The sequence below is a fragment of the Tupaia chinensis genome, unplaced genomic scaffold (assembly GCF_000334495.1).
Source record: "Tupaia chinensis unplaced genomic scaffold, TupChi_1.0 Scaffold000214_1, whole genome shotgun sequence".
NCBI lineage: Eukaryota > Metazoa > Chordata > Mammalia > Scandentia > Tupaiidae > Tupaia > Tupaia belangeri.
The window spans coordinates 1,577,537-1,588,221 of NW_006159689.1; the positions used below are offsets into that span (position 1 = coordinate 1,577,537).

General features: G+C 55.5%; 1 protein-coding gene across 1 annotated transcript in view; it reads right to left on the reverse strand.

Annotated features, from left to right (window-relative positions):
- Positions 1-10,247, reverse strand: part of RUFY1 (RUN and FYVE domain containing 1) — a gene marked incomplete at its 5' end in the record, with an annotated part of 34,651 nt that extends 24,404 nt beyond the window's left edge. Inside the window, 4 exon segments of the mRNA XM_006172280.2 lie at positions 1,993-2,116; positions 3,437-3,538; positions 8,010-8,127; positions 10,074-10,247. Of these exon segments, the coding sequence (XP_006172342.2) occupies positions 1,993-2,116; positions 3,437-3,538; positions 8,010-8,127; positions 10,074-10,247 (518 nt within the window).
- Between the last annotated feature and the right edge of the window lie 438 nt (positions 10,248-10,685).

The following is a 10,685-nucleotide window of genomic DNA, read 5'->3' on the forward strand; positions in this document are numbered from 1 at the left end:
AAGGGGGGGGGGGCGCCCGTGGCCAGTGGTTAGGGCGACTATCCAGTCTGAGCCCTGGACCTGGCGGCTGGAGAAACACTGGGATGTGTGTGCACCCAGAGCCCTCTCACTCTCTCCCCCTCCCTGTCCAACGCATGTGCCCTCCGGGGGGACAAGAAGCCCGGATCTCTGAAGTGGTGCTTATGCAGGTGTGGCCATTCCGTGCGGATTTCTGAGAGCCTCGGAGGGTTTATCAACACCTATCTTCTCAAGTTCAGAGATCTAAAACTTCCCAAAAGACTTCATGTAGGAAACTCTTCCTCAAAGTGTGAGAGTAATCAGCTGTCCTTTCCAGAAGATTGGGGACACACAGCCTCGGGGAAGTGGGAGGTGACAGGTCTTACACGACCCAGTCTCCTCCTCTACTACTCCCTCCCACCAGGATTTTAGGCACGCACGCACATGTACCCGGCATGTTTTTCGAGCTAGGTCTGGGATTTGAACCGTGCTATCAGTGATGTGGGTTCTAGCACCTTAGCTATCACACCACTGCCTGAAAACGCACACAGCTTGCAGTTGGTGCTACCCTGGGGTGGGAGGCGTGCCTCTGCAGAGGTCTGGCTGCCCAGAAGCCTAGGGGGACACTGTGTGGAGTGGCACCTACAGGAGTGACTCCAGCCCCTGCTGCCACCCCTCGGGTCATGGGAGCGCCCCAGCAAGAATGCCCAGATGAACCTGGTGAACCCCACCTGCGAGAGAAGAGGGCTGTGGATGGTTACTGTTTAAGGGGCTGTCCTTCACTTGTTACCCAGTAACCAAAACCTCTGTATACAAAAATTCACCGAGAGCAGAAAAGGGTCTAGAAAAGATCTTCCCAAGTCCTTAGCATTGCCTGTGGGTGAGCGCGGCCTGCAGAGAGAGAGCACGGCGTGGCCTGGTAAACGACCTGCATCTCCCGCCATCCACGGTGTGGAACACGCTATATAAAAAGGAGAGGTTGGGGCCAGCAGGTGGCGTGGTGGTTAAAGCGGCTGGACTCCCTCATGGCTGACCGCAGTTTGAGTCTTGGACCTGGTGGCTTGCTTTCTCACTTTCCTTCTCTCTCCAGTCAACTTTAAAAAAATAAAACAGTGGGAACCAGCAGTTAGCGTAATGGCTATGTCGCTGGACTCCCACGTAGTCGACCGCGGTTCGTGTCCCGGACCCGGTGGCTTAAAACTCATGCCGGGTGCGTGTGCGTGCGTGCCCAAGATCCCGAGAGGAGAATGGAGGAGAAGGGATTGCGGTGTGACCATCCCCCCTGGGGGGTGATTTCTCGCTTTCTGTCTCTATGTCTCTCTCTGTCTGGTGAGCGTACGCGCCCTATAGCAAAAATCTCTCCAAAAAAATAAAATAAAATAAAAATAAAATAAAAGTGACAATGAATAAAATTAAACACTTTTTTTTTTAAAAAAAGGAGAAGCTGACCGTGCTATGGATAGGGAAAGCTTGGGTCTTTAGTTCCAAACTCGTGGGGGAAAGCCGGGACGTGCAGACTGCTTCCTCTGTGTTGCCGCTGTCTCTGCAGCTGGCCATGTCTGACACAGGCCTGGCCACCGCAGGGCGGCGCAGCTGCCAGCAGCATCCCGGGGCTCGGAAACGGCAGCGAAAGCCTTTGCTCTGTCTATGCACCCCTTACAGCTTGTCTGCTTGTTTCTCCCATGAGCAAGAGACAGAAGGCACCCAGGCCGGGGCTGGCACACTGGCCTCAAGGGGCGTCAGGTCTTCGTGCCGCCCAGCCCAGCCCAGTCGGCCCCTCCACCTGCCACGGCCCGCCACAGCCAGGCCCACCTCCCCTCACTGCAGGCACCCTGTCCAGGCAGAGCGCCCGTCTGCCTGCCCCCTCACATGCTGCCTTTTCTGCGTCTGACTCTGGACACGCTGTCCCAGCCTGCCCCAGGAGCGTGTCCCCCCACCCCGCCTGTGTCAATTCCTTGAAATAACTCACTCTTTTAAAGCCCAACGCCACCTTACCTGGGAGTCCAAGTCTTCTCCTTTCAAGCAGAGGTTGGCATCGAGGACGTTGAGACCCACCAGCAGCCCGACGACCACCACCCCTTCCTCCTCCATCATCAACGCCTCGGGCTCGTAGAACTCACTGCGAGAGAGATCGGACAGGGGCTGCTCAGACCTCCCGGCCGTCCGCCCACCCGCCGCCACCTCGCAGTCACCTTGGCCATCTGTGGTGCATCCCCCTCCCTCCTCTGCCTTCTTCGTCTGTGGCTAGAGGGCTCTTCCCTCCTGCTCAGGGGACTCCGGGTGTAGCCCTACCCATCCCTGTCCCCTCCTGCCGGTCACCCTGCCATCTGGGTCTCTCTGGCCACCTGTAGGCCGTCTGAGCTGCTCTCACACCTGAACAGCACATGGAAACCCATGGCCTCCCCATGCCACGAATGGAGCTCTTCCCTCCTCCTCGGGCCCACTGGGCAAGACGTGTGGCCTTTCTGCCGTCACGCCCAGGCGCAGTGTGGTGGTCAGGGTAGGCCCCACCTCGCCAACCTCGTCCACCAGCTCGCGTAACTGCTGCTCCGTGTAACTATGCTCAGACAGAGGACAGGAGGTACCTGACACCAGTCTGTCACGTAAAGGTAGCTTAGTCCCAGGGCGTGACTCGAAAACACCGGAAGCTTGGGTTTTAGGCCAGACCGTGAGGGAGTTTTATCTCAACTGCACGAGAACTCTAGAAAGAGACCTCTCTTGTAAATCCTCACAGTCCACAGAAAATTCCTTTTATGACGAACACCAGACACGGGCTGGCCACACGTTTCAGAGACGCCACTTTGAGCCTGTTTTTCTTAAGTGTGTGTGCGCTCAGTGGAGAGAGGGAAAGTGAGAATCACCCCCTGGGGGCATGGCCACACGATCCCTTCTCCATTTTCCTCTTGGGAATTTGGGCACACACACACATGCTCAGTGTGACCTGAAAGCTGCCGTGTCCTGGATTCAAACCACAGTTGGCCAAGCAGGAGTCCAGCGCCTTAACCACCACACCTCCCTGGGCTCACTATGAGTCTTCATCGAGGCTATAGATACAAACTTCACCACTGAGCATGGGCTCCTGGGATAGACGGGGTGCCCTCTTAGAGGAGGCAGGGCTCTATGCTCTTAAACTGCCACCGAGCCTCGCTCTGAAGTACTTTCCTGCTTCCATCTACGGTAACGAATCCTGTCCCACTGGAACTCAACAGAGAAGCCGTCCAGACTCTCCTTAGGTGCGAGGTTTCTGGAGATCTTCAAGACAGTTTTTCCAAATGGAAGGTCAGATGAATCTCCGTTCAGACGGTAATGCTCACACACTGAGACGCTGCTATCTTACAACTAAGCCATAGCTATTTAATAACACCCCTATTTAATTCGGAAAGGTCCAGACAGTGTTCTAATTATAAGCAAAAGAGCTGCAGAGACAGTGACGAGGTACCTGAGGAGGTGTTTGTTGTCTACGAGCACTTTCAGGTAATCGGCCAGTTTCTTCTGCATGAGTGCGAGGTAGAGCCAAGCTCGGCCTCTCCCCACTGCTGTCCTGGAATCCAAAGAGAAGCCAACTGCTGCAGTGTAATGGCGACACCACACGGGACAGCGCCCCATTAGGCAGGGAAATGCGTCCTCACACCCGCCGTGTGCAGAGAGCACTCAGAGACAGGCTTCTCTGGGTCCGCGGAAGGGAGGCCCACTGTGGGGCACGCAGAAAGCCTGGCTCACTGCACGCCTGGCGCTATTCCGAGCTTATGCCATGAGTGTGTATATTTATTCTGACATACAAGGTAAAGACAAAAACCCCAAAACCCTTAACCCACAAACACCTGATCTCTGGAACAATACAATTACATAAAATGTCACAGGCGAGAGCAGGTTAGATTTAACCTGCAGTTTAAAATCTACTACTGAGTGGCTGACCATGGTTCAGGTCCCAGACCTGGCGGGCTGCTTTCTCACTATCCCTCTCTCTCTGGTCAAGTTAACATAAAATGAATGAATAAGTAAAATTAAGAAAAAATCTACTACTGGGAACCAGCAGTTAGCGTAATGGCTATGTCGCTGGACTCCCATGTAGTCGACCGTGGTTCGTGTCCCGGACCCGGTGGCTTAAAACTCATGTTGGACGCGTGTGCGTGCGTGCCCATCCCTGTCCAAAAAAAAAAAAAGAAAAAATCGACTACCAAGCGGAGAAGGAGCCGCACAGCAGCATGCCCAGGGTAACACCAGCTTTCTTTTTCTGAACAGGCACCGATACCCTCACTTGATTTAAAAACCAGATCACATTTAAAACTATATAATGCGGGGGACGGCAGGTGGCGTGGTGGTTAAGGGCACTGGACTCCCACATGGCTGACTGTGATTTGAGTCCTGGACCCGATAGCTTGCTTTCTCACTTTCTCTCTGTCCCGCTCTGGTCAAATTTAAATAAATAAAGTTAAGTAAAGTAATTATTAAAAAAAAAAATCCCCAAAACAAAAAACTGTATAATGGGGACCAGCGGATGGTGTAATGGTTATGTTGGAGTCCCACATAGTTGACTGCAGTTCAAGTCCTGGACCTGGTGGCTTAAAACTCACACCAGGTGTGTGTGCAAGCATGCCCAAGATGCTGAGAGGAGAGATGAGAAGTGATTGTGGCATGGCCATCCCCCGTGGGGGGTGATTTCTTGCTTCCTGTTTCTCTGGCGAGCGCATGTGCCCTATAGCAAATCTCTCAAAAACAAACAAACAAAAAACTATATACTGGTATAAATGTTTATTTGAAAGTCGAATATGGAATGTGGTGCTCGTTAGTGTTAAGTCTCAATACATTTTTAAGGCATTAGAACAAAGGTGCAGTTTTACGCTTAATTTTTAACTGTGGTAAAATACACACCAGGTAAAATGGACCACCTTAACCAGTTTTCATGCGCGGTTTCAGCTAAACACGTCCATGCCACTGTGCAACCAATCCCAAAGGGATGATTTCTGAAAGTCCTCTGTGAAACATTAAAAGAAAAAAATGCCTCTGGGGCCAGCTACGGGCGTGGTGGCTGGAACGACTGGTTCCACACAGCCTGCTGCAAGGTTCGCGTCCCAGACCTGCGGCTTGAAAGAAACACTGGGTGTGTGTGCATGCCCAGCACCCCGACAGGAGGGAGACGGGGAAGGAGCTGTGGCATGGCCGTCTCCCTGGATGGGTGCTTTCTCACTTTCCCCACTTCCGTATCTTTCTGGTAAGTATACATGTCCTGCAGCAAATTGGAAAAAAAAAACTGCCTCTCAACTGCAATCCTGACAATGTTTTAAGGAAAAAAAGGTGCGGCCCCCCCACAGCAACTGCGCTGGTGACACCCCAGGCAGTGCAGGTGGTGCCGTGACCGATGTCTGCACCAAAACACACTTTCTGGGCAGGAGACCTGGCCGCAGGGGCTGGAGTCCACCCTGGGTGATTTCAGAAGCCAGGCACAGAGGGGTTAATCTGGTCTTATCAGTTAAAAAGGCTTTCAAGGGACCAGCTGACGTAGTTAATGCACGTGCCCAAAGTCCTGAGAGGAGAATGGAGAAGGGATTGCAGCATGGCCATCCCCCCCCGGGGGGGTGATTTCTCACTTTCTGTCTCTCTGGTGAGTGCACATGCCCTATAGCAAAAATCTCTCTGAAAAAATAAAAAAGAAAGAAAAAAAAAAACCTACTTTGACATGTTTTGGGACCACAAATGGCATGGTGGTTAAGGGAGCTTGACTCCCATATGGCTAACTGTGGTTCGAGTCCTGGACCAGGCAGTTTGCTTTCTTTCTCTCTCACTTTGCCCCTCTCTGGTCAAATTAAAATAAATAAATAAAGTTAAATAAAACAAATTGTTTTTAAATAAGCTGGCCTTCATGAAAGACATTTTTATCTCAAGTAGATACAGGAATTAAACTCTAGAGAGTCTTCCCAGGATGTAAAATTCACCCTGCAAGTTTCAAACCATTTTAAACGATCCTCCAGCCCCACAAGCCCCCACTAACCAGTTCCCACAACGCGCTGCAGTTTTAGAACGTCTGTCACTGCGCTCAGTTTGCTGTTATTTTTTAAGGCGGGGTCTCGCTATCCTGCCATCAGCCTGCCTCAGCTTCCCGACTCCACAGGACCACAGGTGATGTCACCACACCTGGCTCTTCTAGACGGCTCGCTGCTTTCCATGGTGGCCCTCCGCCTCCCGAGTAGCTGGGACCCAGGTGCACAACGCCACACCAGGCTCCTGGGGGCTGGGCAGTGGCCTGGGCCTCCCACGTGGCAGCAGTCCGCCAAGCAGCAGCCTCAACCAGGCCTGATCCTGCAGGCCTGTGGTCCCTTCCCGAGGCCCTTTCCTGCATGGCCCAGTGAGGCGGCTCCTTGCCAGGCTCAAAGGTGGGGCGAGGCAGACAGGGCGAGGTCCTCACCGGTTACCGGACGCACCTCGCAGCCCGTGAGCGCCGAGCTGGCTTAACAACGCCAAAAGCGCCTCACGTGCACAGAGAGGACGGAGGCCTGGATCCACTCAAGCAGAAGACGCCAGGCGCTGCCCAGTGCTCTGCTCTCGGGGCGGGTGTGGGAAGGGCATGGCGACTACCACACGGCCCAGCCGAGGCCGGGGCACATGGGGACTCGGGGCCTTCAGTGTCTGGAAGGCCGTTACCTGCCAAAGGCTTTCCCCTCACGCGGTGTGACCCAGAGGGCTGAAATGCAGACCAGACAGGCTGAGCCAGTCTTGAGCGGGTGGCACGCGGCTGATGGGATTCTGAGTTCAACAGACCGTGTCCCCACTGGGCTCCCCCACCCACCTGCTCAGGGACCCCGGGTACGTCACTTAGCCACTGTGAGCCCATGCCCGCTGTCCTTCGGGACTGTCGTGGAGGAGGAACGGTGGTCCGTCCTCAGCACAGCGCCCAGCACACACAGGCCCTGGGTGGTGGCTGACACTGTGGTCCCAAGACGTTACGGTGGCTCCACAGAAGGGCAGCCAGAGCCCACAGTCAGGTCCCCGGTGCAGGCTGCGAGGTGTCTCTGCGTGGGCTCGAAGCTCCAGGGTACCTGCTAAATGCCAGACCCCCAAGGGTGGCTTCTCTGAATTCTATCTAGGCTTGCTCTGGGCATAGGCACAGGGGTCCAGAGGGCAAATGCAGGTGACAACTGACTCAGTCCCAGCCACTCCACGAACGCCTCGGCCCCAGACTCTGACACCTGGCTCAAATGGTATTACTCGGAAAACTGCCTGGACACTCCCCAGGCAGAGCCGGGACGTAGCAGGACTCCCTTCCTCCCATGACGGTTCCCTGGTTGACGTCTTTTTTTTTTTGGAGAGGTTTTCTTTTGCTATAGGGTACGTGCACTCGCCAGAAAGACAGAAAGAGAGAGAGACAGAAAGTGAGAAATCACCCCCAGGGGGGATGGCCACGCCGCAATCCCTTCTCCATTCTCCTCTCGGGATCTTGGGCACACACGCACACGCGCCTGGCGTGAGTTTTAAGCCACCGGGTCCAGGACACGAACCGCGGTCGACTACGTGGGAATCCAGCGACATAGCCATTACGCTAACTGCTGGTCCCCCTGGTTGATGCCTTTCAACCCACCCGAACCGTGAGGCAAGCAGGAATTGCTACCCCATTTTTATTTATTTTTATTTTTTTATTTTTTTATTTTTTATTTTTTTTTTGGAGAGATTGGGGGGATGGCCATGCCGCAAACCCTTCTCCCCCATTCTCCTCTTGGGATTTTGGGCAGGCATGCACTTGTGCCCAGCATTGAGTCTTAAGCTGCCGGGTTCAGGACTAGAACCATGGTCGCTACAGGGGAGTCCAGCAACATAGCCATTACGCCATCTGCTGGTCCCACTGTCCCGTTTTGAGAAAAGGAAACTGAGGCTGAGAGGTGGCGACCTTGCTCCAGAGCCGTGGCCAACCAGTGAGGAGCCTCCATCTCAGAGCCGGACACCCCGAGGCTCGGGGAGCAGGGCCATGTGGGAGCGCGAGGAGGTGTGAACAGTGGACCCGAGCTGCGCTTCGCACTCACTTCAGCTCCGGCAGGTTTCTGACGCTCGTGGCTAGATCTGCTGCTTCTGGACAAAGTTTCTCCACCAGCTCCAGGGGACCAAAGAAAGATTTGTTTTGGCCAATAAAACTCTTCTTAACTGAAGGGGAAAACAGACACGTTACCCACGGATGCGGGACTGTGCAGACCTCCTCAGGGACCCACGGTCTCCCGGGAGCCGAGAAGGCCGCAGAGCCCCACATTCAGTCCTGTCCTAGCTCGGGCTGGGAGCAGCTCTGGCAACGGGGTTTCTCTGACAGACCGGGCTCTCTACCCGTGTTCACTGGCATCTGACCGCCTGAGAACCCTGCCCTTTGCCTCCCCACGGGACCTCTGCGCTCGCTCTCTCCACCTATCGGCACACCTTCCCTAGGCCGCCACAGCTGGTCTCCCTGCTTCTGCTGGGTCCCGCGTCAGTCATGGCGGACTTCTGGGCAGAAACCCAGAAAACGCGTCATGACTTTCTGAGGACCCAATAATATTGTCACCTCTTCATGTTCAAAGTCTGTTCTCGAGGGGCCAGCAGGTGGCATGATGGTTAAAGTGCTGGATTCCCACATGGCCAACTGTGGTTCAAGTCCAAGACCTGGCGGCTTAAAAATCATGCTAGGCATGCGTGTGTGCCCCAAATCCCGAGAAGACGGGAGGAGAAGGGACTGCAGAGTGGCCATCCCATCTGGGGGTTGAGTTCTCATTTTCTCTGTCTCTTTCTTTCTCCAGCGAGCACTTGTGCCCTAGGGAAAAAGACCTAAAGGACGAGAACCCTGTTCTTGACATAGCTGGCAGTTCTTTCGGAAACAACGCGGGCCACCTTTCTGCCTCGTTTAAAACTGTGCCGACATTTAGACTAGAACTCAGCTCCGCGCCCTGGCCCCGAGGGCCGGCAGATGCAGAGACTGCCTCCCTGCTTCTTCTCTCTCGGCCTGCCTCAGCTACCCCGACCTTCCTCCAGCCACGGGGGTCCCACTCAGGACCTGTGCAACGGTGTGTGTTTTTTTTAAAGCTAGGAATGTCTTGCCCCCAAATCTTTACAAGGCCAATCCCTTCTTCCTTAAGTCTCAGCTCACATTTCATTCCTCAGAGAGACCCCCACACATACTTTTCTAATCTGCCAGAGGGCACATGGGCTGTATCCCCCACTCCCCCAAATATGCTAGAGAGTACAGAGAGGGGACGTGAGAAAGCAGTCCCCTAGAGGGTGTGGCCACACCGCGACCCCTTCTCCGTTTCTCTCCCTCTGAGTCTTGGGTATGCACACACACACACCTGTCTTCTCAGGCTGCTGAGTCTGGGACTTCAACTGAGCAGTCAGCCATGGGGGGTCCAGCCACCTTCGTCACCATGCCACCAGCTGGTCCAAGACCCTCCCCTCTTATCCCCGCTGGACGTCCCTTCCTTGCCTACCCTTTAACCCACCCTGCTCTGCAGACGTGCAGCACTTTGTGACCCTGCCACTACCTTGTCTCCTCGGCCTGTGCTGTCCAAGGCAGTCCCTGGCCACTTGAAATGTGGCCAGTGCGACTGAGATGAGCCGGAGTGTGAAACCGCGAATTTCTAAGCCTTAGTATACAGAGACGAACTAGCCCGCTCACGTGCTTTTCAACCAGCAATTGCGTGTTAGGTAACATTTTAGATGCGGTGGACTCAACAAAACGCATCATTAGACTTACGTGCACCTGTTCCTCTCTCTCTCTTTTTTTTGGAGAGGAATTTGCTATAGGGCACATGCGCTTGCCAGAAAGAGAGACAGAAAGTAAGAAATCACACTGTCCCCAGGAGGGATGGTCACGCCGCAATCCCTTCTCCTCCATTCTCCTCTCGGGATCTTGGGCACGCACGCACACGCGCCCCGCATGAGTTTAAGCCACCGGGCCCGGGATTCGAACCGCGCACAGCCATTACAATAACTGCTGCCCGCCTCCCCCCCACCTTCTTAAACGTGGCTACCGCACTCGGCCATCCCAGGTAGCTGCGTGCCATTTCTACTGCTCGCCACGTCACTTCCCGAGGGCAGCCCCCCGCCCAGACCAACGCGGGCGCGCTCACCCTTCAGCCCGTGCCGGAGACAGTGCTCCATGACTACGAAGAACTGCTGCAGGGGCGCGTGGTCGGAGTCCAGGCTGCGGCCCAGGCTCAGCGCGGACTGCAGCAGCACCTTCACGCTGAGCTTCATCATGTGCATCAGGCTGGCGCGCTCCTCCATCGTCGGGCACCTGGACGCTGCGGGCCAGAGGCAGGGCCGGCTGGGTTAGCGCAGTCAGGGCGGCCCGCGACGCGGAGGCTGGCCGGGCCCTGCAGACTGACGGCCAGGCACGGGGCCGGCGGTCTGCTCAGGGCGGGCAGCTGCGGGTCGCGGCCCGCCCACCTGCGCCCCCCGGGGCCAGGCCCCACCTGAGCCGCCAGAGTCGGAGCCACCTGGACTCGCGCACCAGGGCCTGTCCCAGGCGGCTCCGCGCGTTGCCAGGGCGACGGCTATACCAAGGCCCACCGCGATTGGCCAGCCCTACAAGCCATTTCGACCAATGGCAGAGCGCACACTCCAGGAAGTCGGGGAGACCCTCCGCCCCCGAGCGCCCACATTGGGCGAGCCAGCTCTAGGCCACGCCCACGAAGCAAGCAGACGCCATCTTGCGCCCTGGCCGGGATGGGGGCGGGACC